Here is a 20,382-nt window from a genome sequence, read left to right as displayed (position 1 = left end):
ATACAAATACATGTTTACAATTTACATACATACATACATACATACAAATGTTTGTAAATAGTTTATTTATTGCTTTAAAAAATTTGTAATAGTGGGGTTTTTTTTTCTCCATGAAGAGTCCGACATGGCTTTTTCTTGAATGTCTTTTAACATTAAAATGTTCTTGCAGTTGAGTTCCCTCTCTTCAGCTGCCATAACCTCTTTGCAAGTGATAGTGCATTTCACTTCTGTGGCCACCTCAATCGGGCCATTGTCTACCACATGAACCATAACTTTCTGGATTATCGCCTCTTCTGTCAGTTCAGAACCGAGGTTATCGTGAACACCCATCTTCTCAGTTCTTCTGCATCTTCATGTGGAATGTTAATTTCATCACAAAATGTAAGTGCAGCCGTAGTAACTTCATTGTCATCTTCATATTTGTCATTTCTGCCACCTTTCTTTGGAAGGAGTGGATTTTCTGGCCAAATATTTTCCAAAGATTTTATCAGAGTTAAAGCCTTGACTTGATGCCACGCAATTTCTCCATTGACAAATACATCCTAGACATTAAATTTTTCGAAGATTAGTGTGATATCTGTATCAGGTTGGCAGATGCTGTGAATCAGTAGGTGTTTTTTGTAATGTGCCTTCAATGCTTTGATCCAGTGGGTGAATCAGTTCAGTCGTATTATTCGGCAAATACAAAGCCTCTGTGTAACCATGAACCATTATAACTCTCAATTCATCCTTGCCCGGGTGTCCTGGAGCATTAACTAACAACCAAAGGACCTTCAATGACAGATTTTTTTCTCTTTAAGTGTTCTTTGGGTTCTTTATAAAATGATTTGAAAACCAGTCTACAAGACGTCCTTAGTAACCCATGCTCTGCTTTGTTTTTGTACATCACTGGAAGAGATTCGGCTTCTATGTTTCTAAATGTTCATGGGGACTGATTTGCCCACAGCTAAGAGTATTAACATATGGCTTCCAGTGACATTTGTGCACTCCATTAAGATGATATGCTCTTTTTGAGGTTTCCTTCCATAAACTTTTTTTTTTTTTTTTTCTACCGCCATTACAAAAGCTTTTGTTGGAAGTTGCCACCAGTTTAAGTCTGTTTCATCAGCAGTATACAGTTGTATGGGCTTAAGGCTTAGTTCATTGATTTTGGCGTTTAAATCTTGAATGACTTGAGAAATTTCAGTCTGATCAACTGATAGTTTTTCTCCATTCATCTGTGAGAAACAAATGCCATGCCATTTCATAAAGTTTTCAAACCAACCATCGCTGGCATGAAAATCATCTTTGTTGATCATTTCATGATAAAAAAGCTGGGCTTTATGTTTTAAAATATCTCCTGAAATAGGGACATGTTTGCTTCTTTGTTGTTTAAATCAATTGTACAGAGCTTCCTCAACTTGAGGGGATTCGCTCAGGTGAAGGGCTTTTCTCTTAGAGGCATCTTCTGCAATTTTTATAAATTGTTTTATCTTACCGCTATGTAAGTTGATTAACAGTATGTTGCCAGATATCAGAAGCTTTAGAAATGGGAGTTGGAGTTTCACCACAGTGATATCTTTTTATAATTTCCCATTTATCAGTAAGAAGTAAAGTTTTGTGCTTATATTTAACATTCCCACTTGTGCATGCCATCTCACAACACTTTTTAACACAAAAATTAAAACAGAACAACTAATCCTTGTTGCAGAATTCAAATTCATTGATAACATGAAAGGAGCACTCTCGATAACACGTTTAAAGTGTGTGCACGAATAATGCTGTATGGCACATTTTGCGTCACCTTGCTGCATTCCACCATTCATGTTACATACAGCATTGTTTGTGTAGAGGTGTGAAAACTGTCTTGAGTCTCCTTGTTGTTTAGTGCTGCCCTGAGATGGTAGATGAATGAACTATTACAGCAGATGCTGCAGGTTGCCGTACACAGCATAATTCCACATGATTCTGCAAAAATGTGCCATACATCATTATTCATTCACATGTTTCTTATACAAGCTTGAGGCATGGGACAGATGGGAGGAGGTGTCTGTTGTCACAAATGTGTGCCTGTCTGTGTCTGGAGCAAGCACAGTGCACACCTCCAATGTGGCATCAGACTACCGAGTGTTCGGACTGTCAGTGTTAGATTATTAAGAGTCTACTGTGTAAGATGTTACCGAATTTCTTTGATCTCTAAGTAATGCTCACAAAATTTACAGCAATTTAAACAAGTGCAGACATTATTTAAAAAATAAAATGAAATAAAATACTTCCCATGCGAGCGCATAAGTGATTTATATACCATTTACCATTTCATTAAGGAAATTGCAAACTGTGTAATAAAATAATAACCAAAAAATGTGAAAAAAAAATTTTTTTCATTTTAACTCCAGTTAAAAGTGTATTCTACTGGTATCACCATGGGGCCACATCTTCATAACACTCTGAAGGCATGTAATATTCCACTCAATAACTGTTTAGTCGTATGTTGTGATAATGCACTTGGAATGGTTGGAATTAAGAATGGAGTTGCAGGTATGTTGTGAAAAACATTCGAACCTTGTACAGATTTCCTGGGCCAGGTTAGAGGTAAGGGATACGGTATCAACATTTTGAGTAGTTCTAGTGTTTTCATTTGTGTTTTTGTAACCTTCATATATCTTTGTGACATTATAGTCAACATTAGCTGCCTTGAGACTTTACTGAAAAAAAGCCTTGGTTTTTGATCATTTGTACAGGGTTACTACAAATGATTGAAGCGATTTCACAGCTCTACAATAACTTTATTATTTGAGATATTTTCACAATGCTTTGCACACACATACAAAAACTCAAAAAGTTTTTTTAGGCATTCACAAATGTTCGATATGTGCCCCTTTAGTGATTCGGCAGACATCAAGCCGATAATCGAGTTCCTCCCACACTTGGCGCAGCATGTCCCCATCGATGAGTTCGAAAGCATCGTTGATGCGAGCTCACAGTTCTGGCACATTTCTTGGTAGAAGAGGTTTAAACACTGAATCTTTCACATAACCCCACAGAAAGAAATCGCATGGGGTTAAGTCGGAAGAGCATGGAGGCCATGACATGAATTGCTGATCATGATCTCCACGACGACCGATCCATCGGTTTTCCAATCTCCTGTTTAAGAAATGCCGAACATCATGATGTAAGTGTGGTGGAGCACCATCCTGTTGAAAGATGAAGTCGGCGCTGTCGGTCTCCAGTTGTGGCATGAGCCAATTTTCCAGCATGTGCAGATACACGTGTCCTGTAATGTTTTTTTCGCAGAAGAAAAATGGGCCGTGAACTTTAAACCGTGAGATTGCACAAAACACGTTAACTTTTGGTGAATTGCGAATTTGCTGCACGAATGCGTGAGGATTCTCTACCGCCCAGATTCGCACATTGTGTCTGTTCACTTCACCATTAAGAAAAAATGTTGCTTCATCACAGAAAACAAGTTTCGCACTGAACGCATCCTCTTCCATGAGCTGTTGCAACCGCGCCGAAAATTCCAAGCGTTTGACTTTGTCATCGGGTGTCAGGGCTTGTAGCAAATGTAAATAGTAAGGCTTCTGCTTTAGCCTTTTCCGTAAGATTTTCCAAACCGTCGGCTGTGGTACGTTTAGCTTCCTGCTTGCTTTATTCGTCGACTTATGCAGGATACATGTGAAACTTGCCCGCACCCGTTCAACCGTTTCTTCGCTCACTGCAGGCCGACCCGTTGATTTCCCCTTACAGAGGCATCCAGAAGCTTTAAAATGCGCATACCATCGCCGAATGGAGTTAGCAGTTGGTGGATCTTTGTTGAACTTCGTCCTGAAGTGTCGTTGCACTGTTATGACTGACTGATGTGAGTGCATTTCAAGCACGACATACGCTTTCTAGGCTCCTGTCGCCATTTTGTCTCACTGCGCTCTCGAGCGCTCTGGCGGCGGAAACCTGAAGTGCGGCTTCAGCCGAACAAAACTTTATGAGTTTTTCTACGTATCTGTAGTGTGTTGTGACCATATGTCAATGAATGGAGCTACAGTGAATTTATGAAATCGCTTCAATCATTTGTAATAGCCCTGTACATCCCGATTTTTAAAACTGAACCTCCTGGTGTTTTTTTTTTTAAGATTGGCAGATATGCCTGTGCCACCCTGTATTTTGTTTTTGAGAATTTAAACCAACATAGTGTAGTGAAGATATCCCTTACTAACCCAGAAGGGTCAGTGACCTCTAGCTTGTGACCTGTAATCCCTATTATTTGAAGATTTTTGTCATAAAACCGTCTCTGATAATACTGAAGTACTTTAAAGACATCTACACTTTGGCTACTTCCAGAACAGACTAAATTTGTGTCTCAGCACTGTCAACCAGTGCACTAAATGCTGCATTGCAGGGTTCATCGAGAGCAAGAAGAAATTATCCTGGAGCTCGAAATCTGTTACCTCTACAGCCACAAATTGCTAGATGCCAAGAAAATTTGCAAAAATCTTCAAGTCTTCGTATTGGTCATTGAAAGCAACAAACAGTGGGGGCTGCAGGCAAGCTGCCAACTTTTGTGGCATAGCTGGTGTGCTGCCTGATTTCTGCAGCAATTAGAGCAGCTCCATTTAATTGTTGATGATAAGCCAGCTGCTGGAACTGATGATGTAGGTACAGAAATGCATGTTCCATTGTACAGTACATGGGATATGTAAAAAGAATGTTTCCTGGTATTTTTGTATTTCTGTTTATCATTTAATTACAGGTGCCCCATACACAAGGCAACTGAACAAAAACATCTAGACATCAAGGACTGCATACAGTGAGTGCATGTATGGTGTACACTAGAGATGTAGCGTATTCAGTGATGATAGGTGTATATATGGAGATAAATAAAAATGTTCACTTATACATTTATCTGTGTCACTGCTTAAATTCAGCGTACTCCTGTATGGTTTGTTTTCGTGCCTTCTGTGATAAGCTGTTTGAGTTTATGTCATAAGTGCCAAGCTGTGATGCTGACTGTTTCTTTCATACAACTGAGTTGTACCTCCCCTGTCTTCCCAACGCCCCTTTACACGTTTTGTCCACTCTTAATGTTCTAATACAATGGCGCAATTTCCTTGCGTGTGTCAGATGGTTGCTCATGTTTTTGCACAGATGAGCTGTGTAACAGCCAACACTTTCCATTTGGCAGTAGTGTTAATCACTAAAGGGCTGGTGAGTGTCCTGCTGACAGAAAAGTAGTTCAGTATATGTATGGGTGAAGCACATATGTACAGACTCCATTGTATATTTTCTTTCTAAGTGTGGAGTATCTTTACTTTTTGGAAAACCCATCATGTAATTAATGAAGTAAATAACACTAAAAATTACACATGGGAAATATTTGCCATCTTTGTTTGTTTTACAGGAGACATTGTTGCAATGGATGCTGAGTTTGTGACACTGAACCAGGAAGAATCTGAACTACGAAGTGATGGGAAGATGTCCACTATCAAACCTTCCCAAATGTCAGTGGCAAGAATAACATGTATACGAGGGTAAGTTCTTAATACTCCCTGCGTTACAACCATGCTATCTTAAAAGTACTCTGAGCTTGTGTTAACCATATGCCCATTGTTTATTCATCATTATTTTAATTACACAATGCATATTATTGTTCATAAGAATCACACAAAATTGCATGGTATGTTTTGAGAAAACTCTGTCTGCAATTATTCATCTGATGTAATATTGTTAATACAGGCAAGGACCTCTGGAAGGAACACCATTTATTGATGACTATATTTCCACTCAAGAGCAGGTGGTGGACTATTTGACGAAATTTTCTGGCATTAAACCAGGAGATCTTGATGCTAACTTTAGCTCAAAACATTTGACAACTCTGAAATCTACATACCAGAAACTAAGATTTCTTGTAGACATTGGAGTGAAGTTTGTTGGTCATGGTCTAAAAAATGATTTCAGGTAAGATGAACATTTTCTGAAAGTACATTTCCTTTTGGATATGTATTAGTAGTAACTGAACCCAATGAACATAGTTGCATATGTCCATAATTTATGCAGCACTCTGCCTTCTTTGGTAAACAAAGCAACTTTAGGGAAGAGGAACAAGTTTGTATATATAAAGCAGATGAAAACATTATCAGTCATAAACTGTCTCAGGGGAATACTTACTTATTGTGAATTATTGATACTGATTTTGCTTCCACCATTAACATCTATTCATTGTGTTTATGTTGATAGATGACAGTAATGGTTATTATTATTCTTGAGCTATGGATGAAAGTGGCTACAGAGTGTGAGAAACTGTGTCTAATAATCATGTTTACACCATTTTCCAAGGAAGTGTGCAATTGTACTACTTTAGTATTTGACATTTCCTCACTGCATATTGACACTATTGACACACAATACACAGATGACATCAGGTAACTAGTTTGTTTATCAGACAGTTTAATGAGTAATTGTAACTTGATGCTGGACGTAACTTACGACAAATTAGCTTCTAAATCTGTCAGCTTGGTCACAACTGGAAAATTGTAGAACAGTCTGTTTAACATGTCACTTGTTGAGATCAGAGAAACAAATCTCAGTTGGTAAAACATCCGTGAAAACATGAATATGAGAAATTTGTAATGTAATCAAGACAGGTACAGCATTCCAGTCTAAATGAAACTGGACATTTAACATCTCTCAGTCAGTGCTGTTTTATTAGTGGCTGGCATACATATTGAAGGAAGCTGATATGAACAATATAGTGGCTGTTATGAATTTCGTGATGATATTTTTCATGTTTTTGCTAACACTAATTGTAAAAGGTTCAACACAAATTTATTAAGTTGAATTGTAGAAGCTTCAGGGGAAAAGATACAGAGATAAATATTACAAAACTATAACAAGACAGCACAGTCTGAGATTGAAGAGAAATCTGGCGTAGGAACATTCCAAACTAAACCAATCCATAACAGGAGGTCCAGTACACACAAACCACTGCCAGAGATGTTACCCACGCAAGTGATGTTTATGGTGGTTTCTGCAGTTTGCTCAAACAGTGCCCTTGGTGATGTGAAAATAGTAGCAAACTCCTTATCACTGCCTGGTGAGCATAGCAAAATCTTTTCTTGGAACTGCTAACAAGCTTTATCCATAGTAGGCAGCAGGCCCTGCTACCTACTGTGCCATAGGAGTTTTGTTTAGAAGAGAGTGTAGTAAGATATGAAGTGTTCGTTGTGAGGAGGCACAAGAGGAGAGGGAAGAATGGTGTTCATCATGGCATCAGGTAAGAAAAAATCATTAAATTAAACAGATAGTAGCTAAATGCAAAGGAAAGACAAGGAGATAAATAGAACAGAATAGGATAAGACAAGAAAAAAAAAGAATACAAATAAATGGAAAGAACAACTGATACAATGAATAAGTTCATTGAAGTAAATGGAACAAAATAAAAACTTACTGTGTGGAGAAACAGGAGAGTGGCAAAATGTATGATAAGAGAGGACCTATGAGTAGTCTAGGCTTGATAACAGGAGTACTGTGTTACCCTTGTATTATATTCAATTTAGAAGTGTAGATGCTTTGAGGAACGATGCAAGTGGTATGCTTGGTCAGTGAGCTGCTGAAATTAAAAGCATTGTATTTTGCAGCATGTTTGATCACTGGAAGATCTTCAAAATATTTTTCATAAAATTTATTCGTGCACATAAATGGCTGATAGTTACATCTATACTGAAAGCTGCATAGCGGCTGGGGGGGGGGGGGGGGGGAAACAGATTTTTGGTGTACTTGCTTTCACAGAAGTTCTGCTTTTAAAAGTATATAGATTGGCCTTGGTAATAGTGGAATAGAAGGGAGAGGGCATATGCTATTGAACAAGATCAGGGAATTTTGTTGGTTGTAGGCAAGAGATTGGGAACAGTTGGATTAGCATGTTATGTAAGTGGGACAGTTGGCAGAATATCATACTGGGGTACACAGGTATCATATTCCTCAGGATGTTTCCCATTAATTTTATTTTAAAGGAGGTGGTCAAATTCTTGTCCGACTGGAAGAAAAAATGACTAGAATTTAATTATCTGTTTATATTGTAACCATTCGAGGCATAGTAATAGGGATGCTCTTTAATTTCCATAATGAGATTCATGATCTCTAAATATTGTATTAGTCCTATAATATGATTTTACTGAAGATATATGAATAGTGAGTTAATACTATTTAAATTATTGACCTCTTGCATCAATATACCGAAGTCAGCACTACTTGCAGATATCATACGATCATCTGATCTGTAAATCGTCAACCACATCAGTTGCCTCAGTGTCCTTTCAGATTCCATATAAGATTCACAGATCATATCACTAGTCTCAACAGCTGATTTGTTAGGTCTAATGCAAAATTTCATGGTCATTGCTGTTCAACTGCTCACTGCATCTTGACACTTAGAGTAAGCACTACACACATCTTTATGGCATTGTCTTCTTTGTCAGTTAATGTGTCTGTTTGGTAGAAACCGCTTTTCAAAGGCATGTTTAGTTATTGATCATGCCTTGATTGTAGGCTAAGATATTAATTAAATTACAATTCAACTGAGACAGCCAAAATCAATCTTCTACCCCCCGCCACCACCTCCCACAGGGATTAGGCAATTTCAGCTGTTCCAGTCAACAAGGTCTAGCCATCTCTTCTGTGGCCTTACCCTCTGTCTGGTCCCTCTAGGTTTGTAATCAACAATTTGTTTTGAAAGTCTGTTTTCATGTATTCTTTCAACATGTTCTTACCATCTGTTTCAATTGATTGTTTGTGTATTGAATCAGCTTGTAATTCATTCCTACTTAATGCTGTGTTTTCTGAAGCAATCCTCCCTGTTGCAATCTGTAACACTGCAGAGAAATCTCTGTGTCCTGGTCATATCCTTTTGCATGGAATCTCAGGTTTCAGATCCATACTGCATAGTGGGTACCACCAAGTGTTTGTAAAACTTTATCTGTGTCTCTTTTGTCACTTTTTTGTAATTGTTCCATGGGTTGCATTAAATCTTAGGATTTTTTTGTCGATTTTATTGTCAAAATTTCGTCCTATACCACAACTGACCTACTGAAAGTGTGGAAGATCAATAGTAGCAAAATTAGATATTCCTATGATAAGGGCAGGCAAGCTAGAAAATTTGAAAAGGGAAATGGATAGGTTACAGTTAGATGTAGTGGGAATTAGTGAAGTTCAGTGGCAGTAGGAACAGGACTCCTGCTCAGGTGAATACATGATTATAAATACAAAATCAAGTAGGCATAATGCAGGAGTAGGTTTAATAATGAATAAAAAAAATAGGAATGCAGACAAGCTACTATGAACAACATAGTGAATGCATTATTGTAGCCAACAAACAGATGAAGCCCACACCACCATAGGAGTACAAGCTTATATGCCAACTAGCTCTGCAGCTGACAAAGAGATTGAAGAAATGTTTGATGAGATAAAAGAAATTATTCAGATAGTTAAGGGAGATGAAAATTTAGTAGTCATGCGGTGACTGGAATTCGATAGTAGGGGTAAGATAGATGCTACCTACAGGAAAATTAGACTTTTGGAGAAAAGAGAACCACCTGTACAAATATCGAGAGTTCAGGTGGAAAACCAGTCGTAAGCCAAGAAAGGAAAACAGAAAGGTGGAAGGAGCATATGGAGGTAGATGTTCTTGAGAGAAATATTATGGAAGTGGAAGAGAACATAGATGAAGATGAGATGGGAGATGTGATACTGTGAGAAGAATTTTACAGAACACTGAAATACCTAAGTCAAAACAAGGCTCTGAGAATAGATAATATTCCGTTAGAACTACTGACGGCCTTAGGGGAGCTAGCCAAAACAAAACTTGTCCATCTGGTGAGCAAGATGTACGAGATAGGTGCAATACTCTCAGACTTCAAGAAGAATATAATAATACCAATTCCAAAGAAAGCAGGTGCTGACAGGTGTGAAAATTACTGAACTATCAGTTTAATAAGTCATGGCTGCAAAAGACTTACATGAATTCTTTACAGACGAATGGAAAAACTGGTATAAGCCGACCTCAGGGAAGATCAGTTTGGATTCCAGAGAAATGTAGGAACATGGGAGGCAATACTAATTCTACAACTTCTCAAAGAAGATAAATTAACGAAAGGCAAACCAATGTTTATAGCACTTGTAGACTTAGAGAAAGCTTTTGACAATGTTGACTGGAATACTGTCTTCCAAATTTTAAAGGTGGCAGGGGTAAAATAAAGGGAGCAAAAGGCTATTTACAATTTATATGGAAACCAGATGGCAGTTACAAGGGTTGAGGGGCAGGAAAGGGAAGCAATGGTTGGGAAGGGAGTAAGACAGGGTTGTAGCCTATCCCCAATGTTATTTAACCTGTATATTGAGCAAGCAGTAAAGGAAACAAAAGAAAAATTTGGAGAAGAATTCAAGTTCTGGGATAAGAAATAAAAACTTTGAGGTGTGCTGACATTGTAATTCTGTCAGAAAACTAGAGGACATGGAAGATAATGTTGAATGAGATGGACAGTGTCTTGAAAGGAGGATATAAGATGAGCAAAAAAAGCAAAATGAGAATAATGGAAAGTAGTCAAATTAAATCAGGGAATGCTGAGAGAATTAGATTAGGAAATGAGACAGTGAAAGTAGTAGATGAGTTGTGCTATCTGGGCAGCAAATAACTTATGATGGTCAAAGTAGAGAGGGTATAAAATGTGAACTGGCATAGCCAAGAAAAGTGTTTCTGAAGAAGGAAAATTTGTTAATATTGAGTATAGATTTAAGTGCCAGGAAGCTTTTTCTGAAGGTATTTGTGTGGAGTGTAGCCATGCGTGGATATGAAACATGGACAATAAACAGTCTGGACAAGAAGAGAATAGGGGCTTCTGAAATGCGATGTTACAGAAGAATGCTGAAGATTTGATGGGTAGATCGTCTAACTAATGAGGAGGTACTGAACAGAATTGGGGAGAAGAGGGATTAGTGGCACAACTTGACTAGAAGAAGGGTTTGGTTGGTAGGACACATTCTGAGACATCGAGGGATCACCAGTTCAGAACTGGAGGGAAGCATGGAGGGTTAAAATGGTAGAGGGAGACCAAGAGATGAATAGAGTAAGCAGATTCAGAAGGATGTAGGCTGCAGTAGTTACTTGCAGATGAAGAGGCTTGCCCAAGATAGAGTAGCATGGAGAGCTGCATCAAACCAGTCTTTGGACTGAAGACCACAACAGCAGCAGCAGCAGCAGCAACAACAACAACAACAACAACAACATGATAACACCTTGAAAACCTAAATTAACATATTTTTAATTTAATACTGGTCTGCAAAATTCGCTTGTGACAACATACTACACTGATCAGGCCACATACATGTTGGAAAAAGGAACAAGATGCATGCTTGCAAATGAGAATTATTATTGAAAAATATAGTTGTTACATATGCTCTTTTTCTGAAAAAGAGCATGTGTATGCTTCTACTTACAGAAATATAAAATTATTGATCATGTTGATAATGAATGTCACCCAGGCCAGTGTATATTTTCTCACTGTTTAATCAGCAAAATCTGTTACAAAAATATGAGCATGCCTCCTTTTGTGTCCGCTCAGTGCAACATCCACCAGGAGAAAAGAGAAAATGAGACTTCATGGTAGAGATAAAATTGCTCAATTAAATGCCTGTGGAAGTGTGATATATGATCATTACATTGTCGGCACAGCAGTGTTAGGATCTCTCCTTGCCGAGAGAGGACATAGCCATTGTCTACTTAGAGCCGCCGCCGCCACCACCACCATCACCACAGCCCAGGGCTGCTGCTTGGAGCCTGGTGACCGCGGCTAACAGCCCCTTAGCCCCTTAAAATACGCAATTAAGTAAAGAAGTTAAAATGTGCTGCTGAATGCAAAAACATATGCTTCAGACAGAAATCTCTGTATATACTGTATGAAAGGAAATGTCCTGACTGACTCGATCATCATCTCCCACTCTAATACTGTGGATAGAAATATAATAGAGGGAAACATTCCACGTGGGAAAAATATATCTAAAAACAAAGATGATGTGACTTACCAAACGAAAGCGCTGGCAGGTTGATAGACACACAAACAAACACAAATATACACACAAAATTCTAGCTTTCGCAACCAACGGTTGCTTCATCAGGAAAGAGGGAAGGAGAGGGAAAGACGAAAGGATGTGGGTTTTAAGGGAGAGGGTAAGGAGTCATTCCAATCCCGGGAGTGGAAAGACTTACCTTAGGGGGAAAAAGGACAGGTATACACTCGCATACACACACATATCCATCCGCACATATACAGACACAAGCAGACATTCGTAAAGGCAAAGAGTTTGGGCAGAAATGTCAGTCGAGGCGGAAGTACATAGCCAAAGATGTTGTTGAATGACAGGTGAGGTATGAGCGGCGGCAACTTGAAATCAGCGGAGGTTGAGGCCTGGCGAGTAACGAGAAGAGAGGATATACTGAAGGGCAAGTTCCCATCTCCAGAGTTCTGACAGGTTGGTGTTAGTGGGAAGTATCCAGATAACCCGTATGGTGTAACACTGTGCCAAGATGTGCTGGCCGTCCACCAAGGCATGTTTAGCCACAGGGTGATCCTCATTACCAACAAACACTGTCTGCCTGTGTCCATTCATGCGAATGGACAGTTTATTGCTGGTCATTCCCACATAGAAAGCTTCACAGTGTAGGCAGGTCAGTTGGTAAATCACATGGGTGCTTTCACACGTGGCTCTGCCTTTGATCGTGTACACCTTCCAGGTTACAGGACTGGAGTAGGTGGTGGTGGGAGGGTGCATGGGACAGGTTTTACACCGGGGGCAGTTACAAGGGTAGGAGCCAGAGGGTAGCGAAGGTGGTTTGGGGATTTCCCTGCTGGAGAGCCACATTCAGAGTCTGATCCAGTCCCGGAAAGTATCCTGTCACAAGTGGGGCACTTTTGGGGTTCTTCTGTGGGAGGTTCTGGGTTTGAGGGGATGAGGAAGTGGCTCTGGTTATTTGCTTCTGTACCAGGTCGGGAGGGTAGTTGCGGGATGTGAAAGCTGTTTTCAGGTTGTTGGTCTAATGGTTCAGGGATTCCAGACTGGAGCAGATTCGTTTGCCACGAAGACCTAGGCTGTAGGGAAGGGACCGTTTGGTGTGGAATGGGTGGCAGCTGTCATAATGGAGGTACTGTTGCCTGTTGGTGGGTTTGATGTGGACGGACGTGTGAAGCTGACCATTGGACAGGTGGAGGTCAACGTCAAGGAAAGTGGCATGTGATTTGGAGTAGGAGCAGGTGAATCTGATGGAACCAAAGGAGTTGAGGTTGGAGAGGAAATTCTGGAGTTCTTCTTCACTGTGGGTCCAGATCATGAAGATGTCATCAATAAATCTGTACCAAACTTTGGGTTGGCAGGCTTGGGTAACCAAGAAGGCTTCCTCTAAGCGACTCATAAATAGGTTGGCGTACGAGGGGGCCATCCTGGTACTCATGGCTGTTCTCTTTAGTTGTTGGTATGTCTGGCCTTCGAAAGTGAAGAAGTTGTGGGTCAGGATGAAGCTGGCTAAGGTAATGAGAAAAGAGGTTTTAGGTAGGGTGGCAGGTGATAGGCGTGAAAGGAATTGCTCCATCGCAGTGAGGCCTTGGACGTGCGGAATATTTGTGTATAGGGAAGTGGCATCAGTGGTTACAAGGATGGTTTCTGGGGGTAACAGATTGGGTAAGGATGCCAGGTGTTTGAGAAAGTGGTTGGTGTCTTTGATGAAGGATGGGAGAGTGCATGTAATGGGTTGAAGGTGTTTATCTATGTAGGCAGAGATACGTTCTGTGGGGGCTTGGTAACCAGCTACAATGGGGCGGCCGGGATGATTGGGTTTGTGAATTTTAGGAAGAAGGTAGAAGGTAGGGGTGCGGGGTGTCGGTGGGGTCAGGAGGTTGATGGAGTCAGGTGAAAGGTTTTGTAGAGGGCCTACGGTTCTGAGGATTCCTTGAAGCTCCGCCTGGACATCAGGAATGGGATTACCTTGGCAAACGTTGTAAGTAGTGTTGTCTGAAAGCTGAAGTCCCGACGATCAAGTACCACGGTCGTGGAACCCTTGTCTGCTAGAAGAATGATGATGGATCGGTCAGCCTTCAGATCACAGTTAGCCTAGGCTTCAGCAGTGGTGATGTTGGGAGTAAGTAAGGTTTTTTAAGAAGGATTGAGGGGCAAGGCTGGATAGAAACGTATAATTTGAAGAGAGTGTTGATCTTCTACTGTTGGCACCGTTTAAGAAGGTATTTTTTGAAATTCTTTACCTAAGGAAGTGAAACAGGGGATGGAAGGTTTTTTAAAACTAAGTCACTATTCAGACAATTTTAAACTATGAAAACTGTTGTCCGATTTCTCAGTCATAAATAAAAAAGCTTTGTGCTCCAACATTTTTAGAAACTCAACCACTAAAGGATAAAAGCCCATCTGATTAGCCATGCGGTCTAACGCACTGCTTTCTGGCGGGAAAGCATGCCGATCCCTTGAACTAATCCGTCCATCAGATTAGTGTCGAGGTCCGGTGTGCCACCTAGTCTGTGGATGGTTTTTAAGGTGCTTTTCCATCTGCCTCAGTGAATGCGGGCTGGTTCCCCTTATTTCGCCTCAGTTACACTATGTTGGCAGTTGCTGCACGAACACTTTCTCCATGTACGCATACACCGTAATTACTCTACCACGCAAACATTGTGGTTACACTTGTCTGGTGTGAGACTTCCCTGGGGAGTGTCCACTGGGGGCCGAACCGCACAGTAACCCTGGGTTTGGTGTGGGGCGGCGGTGGGGTGAGTGGACTGCTGTAGCCTGTTCTGGGGTTGTGTACCATTGTGGGCTACGGCGGGGACTAAGCCTCTGTTGTTTCTAGGTCCCCAGATCCATATAATACAATACAATACAGGGCATAAAATAGAGAGTGAAAGTTTTTTTTGCAAATAAATCAGTATTAAAGTACTAATAAAGCAGTTTTAAACAAACACCTATGAAAACTGGTATTTGACTTGTCAGTTAGCAGTTTAAAAAAATTTCTGTTTCAATATTTTTGGAAATTCAACCTGTAGGCGGTGAAATAGGGAATGAACAGTTTTATGAAAATATTTCATTATGAAGTCATTTCAGTGCTATATCTAAGACAATTTGTATTTGCCTTCTCACTTAGCAATTTTTTTAAAAAGTATGTTCTTCAATGTGTTTGGAAATTCAGCTCTTAATGGGGTAAAATACAGGATGAAAGCTTTTATAGAAATATTTCATCACGAAAGTATTTTTGAAACTAAATTTCTGAAAACCTGTATTGAGCTTCTCAGTCGGAAATTTAAAAAAATACGTGTTTCAGTGTTTTTTGTTGGAAATTCAGCCTCTGAGGGGGTGAAATAGGGATGAAAATCTCTATGAAAATGTCTGTTATGTTAAAACATATTTAAAGCTAAATATTTCAAAATTGGTATTTGACTTCTAAGGAAAACTGTCTTATGAGATGAAAGTTTCTAAGGAAACGTCAAGAACTCAAAAGGCAGAATTAATAAAGACCTGTGACTCCAGCTACCAGAATCGCTTTTTGGTCAGAAGTACATTCGGAAAAGAATACGCTTCTATGACCTTTGTTGTTGTAAAAAGTTTAGAAGATGCTGAAATTTGCAAATAACATAAAAATTCAATTAAAGAAAAAAGATGTTCAGACCATACAGTCTACCAAATGAAGCAGAGGACACTAAGCTAATATGTAATAAAATGATTGAACCAAATGCTCGGATATGAGCTAAATAATGCAGCTGCTTAAGTGCCAGTGTACTGCTATGGGCTCTGAACTCTCATCAGTGATACGTATTTGTGTCTTTTATATGGGGATAATGTATGCTTCATGTTAAAATGTGTTTAAAAAATGTTCAACTACTTAACCCTTAACTACTATCGACCATCTCTCAGACTGCTACTAATTTTTGTGTCGAGATATTCCTCAAGCCCCTGCAAAGCCAAAAGGACTCGTCCGTGTACCTTCCTATTGGCTGTCAAGTTACACGTGCCAGCATTCTTGCTGCTCTTTGTTTCGTAATTATTAGTCTTGAGAGGTCTCACAGATGTACCATAGTGTTTGTGTGCCTCGTTTTTGTTGCATACTACTGTTTCTCCATGGCAGGGAAAGCTGGGCCTTCTGTGCAACGTGTGTTATGTGAGGCAGATGTGGATGTTCAAGATCGCCCCGTTGAATCTGCGGATGAAGACTTTGATGACAGCGATGATGACCCTGATTTTGAGATATTTAGTGATCACGACACTAATTCAGAGCAGGAAACTGAAAGTGAAGAAGATGGGCAGCTGGTAATGATGGAGCTTACTTCTTCAGTAAGAATAGATGTTTTCGATGGAGAAAAAAGCAGCCACCAGCTAATGTAAGAACAAGGCAACACATCATCATCATCTTGCAACTTCCTGGACTGCGACAGAGGGTGAAGAGTCGTGGAGAAAACTGTGCTGTTTTGAAGGTATTGAAATTGTTCTTTACGCCAAGCATTCTAGACGAAATCATTCGATGGACAAATCTGAAAACATCTAAGCTTAGAGCACAGTACGCTAACGATCGCTTATCCTATCTACAAGATGTTGATGTCATTGAATTGAAGGCTGTAATTGGTCTATTAGTGTTTTCAGCCATTTTCAAGTTGGGGAACAAGTCTTTTTACAGCTTGTTTGCAACCGATGGAACAGGCAGAGATGTTTTCAGATGCACTGTTAGCAAAGAAAGATTTCTGTTTTTATCATCTGCATTACGATTTGACAATCCAGATGATTGCGTGGAAAGAAAGAAAATAGACAAATCAGCAGCAATTTCACAAATCTTTTTGCGTTTCATCGAAAACGGTCAACTTTGCTACTTTGTAGGTGCAACAGTGTGTGTCAATGAAATGCTTGTTCCTTTTCGTGGAAGGTGTGGGTTTAGAATGTACGTGCCAAACAAACCAGCAAAGTATGGCCTGAAAGTTCAGTGTTTGATGACGCCCGTACAAATTACTTGTACAATGCATACATTTATTCTGGAAAAGGCAACGACAGTCACACCCTTGACAGCCATGAGAAAGGTCACAGTGTCCCCACACAGTCTGTTTTTTGATTGGTGAAACCCATTGAAAACACAAGGAGAAATATTACAGATGACAACTGGTACTCATCAGTAGAACTTTCAAAAAAAAAGGTCTCACGTTGGGATGCTGAAAAAGAACAAAAAGGAGATCCCACAGAACTAATTACCTAATAAGAAACATTGTGTGAAGACGTCTGTTTACAGTTTTACAGAAGACATGACTCTGATTTCCTTCGTGCCCAAGAAGACCAAAGCTGCAATACTGATCTCTTCTATGCACCATTCAGTAAACAATGATCCTGAATCTGGAAAACCTGAGATCATCCTGTTTCATAACACAACGAAAGGTAGTGTGGACTGTCTCGACCAAAGATGTGCTGCTTATTTGTCAAGTCACCGAACAAGATGGCCTCTGGCCATTTTCTTGACATTGGTGGATGTTGCTTGCAGCGTAAATGGTTATGCGGTACATCAAGCTTATCCAAAGGCAGAGGTAATGACAAGATTGAGCTTCATGAAGACTCTAGCAAGAGATCTACTTAAACCTCTTATGAAGCGTAGAATTTCTATTGAGCACTTGCCACGAGAGTTGAGTGACACTATCAGAAGAATACTTTACTTACAAGATGAGCCTCAGACACCGAAAGAAGAATTCAAAAATTGAAAAACGTTTGCCTTTTGCCCTCCTCGTCTGAAGAGGAAAACAAGATACCCATGTCAACAGTATGGTGTTCTGATTTGTTTGGAGTGTTCCAGGAAGGTCTGCGTGAAATGTTTGCAGGTGGAAATTGACTAAAGTATGATTCAGTGGCACATCAGGACACATATTTTGTTTTTACTTGTAATTTTAGAAGTAAAATGTGGCGAAGTTTCTTCATTCATAAACTTATCGATTGAAATATTTGCTCTACATTGCAAAGATGAGTTGTAAACTGAAAGTTGATGTCGCACACAATTTATCATAAGTCAAGTTGGATTTTTCCACCTAGTTATATTGCTAATTAGTTATATAATCCCTCGATGAAAATCTGTGTGTGAGTAGAGAGCTAACTATTTGCTGTTATTTTCGTAACTCATAAAATAAAAATATACTCCAAATATCGCTTTTTTTTAACTGTCAGAAGTGTTTAAAATACTGCATTGTTAAAAAGAAAATCAAATTTCCACAAAGACCCCCCTCTAATAAGTGTAATGTACGACAGGAAGTCAAGCAACTATATATATTCGGCAAACCTCTGGTTTGATATATAAAATATAAAAATGCTGTCTGCGAGACCCCTCCATAGTAATTGTGTTCCTGTGAATGACCATAGTAGTTAAGGGTTAAATAAAACAGTTATTTTTTGATCGGATATTTATTGCAAATCTTTATTTGTTTATATACTTGTATTTGAAGGTTAACAAAACAGAATCCTGAAGTTCAAATTACTTGTGTCAGCAAACAATTATACAGTACTTGTTTAGTCAAAAATAAATATATAGTGTTTGATTATATCACAATTCTACAAACGGGGCCCATCTTATTATGAATTTCCACATGCCAGTAAAAGACATTATAAATGTTAATTCCTGGATGGAACAGTACATAGAATAAGGGAAAGCTAATCACTCACCTGAAGCTGACAGATGAATGAAGCATAGATATTTAACAGGAAACAGCATTCACACTAACTTTTGAGCTCTTGCTCTTTTCCTAGCAAAAGTACACGCAGTCACAAACACAACAACATAAAACATGCAAACATTCTCCCGTGACGTAGGTGAGACTGATTATTGATACTCAGTTACTGAAAGGAGTTGCCTGAGCAGCTGATGGTGGGGAAGATGTAGGAAAGGATGCATAGAGGAGGTAGTAGGAAAGAAGCAGGTCTTCGGATAGATGACTCCACAACTGCACAACAAGATGAAATGAGTTCATAGGGTAGACCAGAAAGAGAGATAGGAACAGAGAAAGAGGTAAGGGAAGGTGCAAAAAGGAAAATGAGAGGAAGTCGGGGACGAAGAGATAAAAAGGAAAGGGAGGGGAGAGGGGTAGAAAATGGGCTGGGGAGAGAGAGAGAGAGAGAGAGAGAGAGAGAGAGAGAGAGAGAGAGAGAGAAGCCAGTGCATGTTCTGGATGGGGAAGGAGTGGTTTTTGGCAGAAGAGAGAAGGGGAAAGGGAAGTCGAGGCAGTGGGAACAAGTAAGCAGAGGTTTAGGTTATAGGGATTGTGAGAATGCAGAATATGCTGGAGAGACAGTTCGTGTGTGCATAGTTCAGAAAAACTTGTACTGAAAGGGAGTATCCAAATGGCTCACATAGTGAAGTAGCTGTTGAAGTTATTTGTGTTGTGGTGTGCAGCATGTTCAGCAACTGGATGGCCAAGTTTGCAGTTTTCCACAGTTTGGCAGTGGTCATTCACACATGTAGAAAGTTGGTTATTTTTCATACTCATATAGAATACCGTACAGTAATTGCAGCATAGCTGATACATAAAATGGCTACTGTCATATATTCCCCTACTTTTTATTGGGTACGAACTGCCTGTGATTGGACTGGGATAGGAAGTAGTGAGTGGGTGTGTAACATGTCTTGCACCTGGGCTGACCATAGGGGAATTACCCATGTGGTGCAGGATTGGAATGGGGATGGACAAGGATATTCTGTTGGTTGGATGAGTGGCAGGATACTACTTTGGGTGACACGGGTGGATTATCCTTCATCTCAGGACATGATGACAGGTAGTTGAAGCACTGGTGGAGGATGTAGTTGAGCCCTTCAAGGCCAGGGAGATACTGGGTGGTGGCATCCACATGCTGTGTGACTGTAAGAAAGAGCCCTTTCTACATGGAAAAAATGACAGCTGTCAGAGTGGAGGTACTGTTGGCAGTTGATGCACTCGATACGGACAGGCATATCTTTGGAGCCATACGAGAGGTAGAGAATGACATCTAGGAAGGTGGCTTGATGAGTTGAGAAAGACCAGGCGAAGTAGATTAGGGAGTTGGTGTTGAGATTAAAGAGGAAAGAGCAAAGATTGTTCTTGCCATGAATCCAGATCATGAAAATGTTATCGCATCTGAACCAGACAAGTGGTTTCAGGTGTCTTTGGATAGGAAGAATTCCTCCAAATGGCTAAGAAATAAGAGGTGTTATAGGATGGTGGCATGTGTTGTGACAGTGCCACGACATTTAACAGTGCCGCCACGACAGTACGCGCAAACGGCGATAGAGGCGCTCCGCAACTCGGCTGAGCACAGGAGCGCCACCCAGCTACGAACAGCGCCGGCCACATGTCACGGCATGGCAGTCGAATAAGAGAT

At 40.0% G+C, this 20,382-nt stretch overlaps 1 protein-coding gene across 4 annotated transcripts in view; it reads left to right on the top strand.

Moving 5' to 3' along the window:
- The window catches only part of LOC126475276 (PAN2-PAN3 deadenylation complex catalytic subunit PAN2), a 320,263-nt gene that overhangs the window by 277,453 nt on the left and 22,428 nt on the right, over positions 1-20,382 (top strand). For all 4 annotated transcript variants that reach the window (XM_050103030.1, XM_050103026.1, XM_050103025.1 and 1 more), the window contains 2 exons: positions 5,372-5,501; positions 5,707-5,928. In XM_050103030.1, the coding sequence (XP_049958987.1) occupies positions 5,372-5,501; positions 5,707-5,928 (352 nt within the window). The remainder of the gene's footprint in view (positions 1-5,371; positions 5,502-5,706; positions 5,929-20,382) is intronic.

The sequence above is a fragment of the Schistocerca serialis genome, chromosome 4 (genome assembly GCF_023864345.2).
Source record: "Schistocerca serialis cubense isolate TAMUIC-IGC-003099 chromosome 4, iqSchSeri2.2, whole genome shotgun sequence".
NCBI lineage: Eukaryota > Metazoa > Arthropoda > Insecta > Orthoptera > Acrididae > Schistocerca > Schistocerca serialis.
This window is presented reverse-complemented; position numbering and strand designations above follow the sequence as displayed.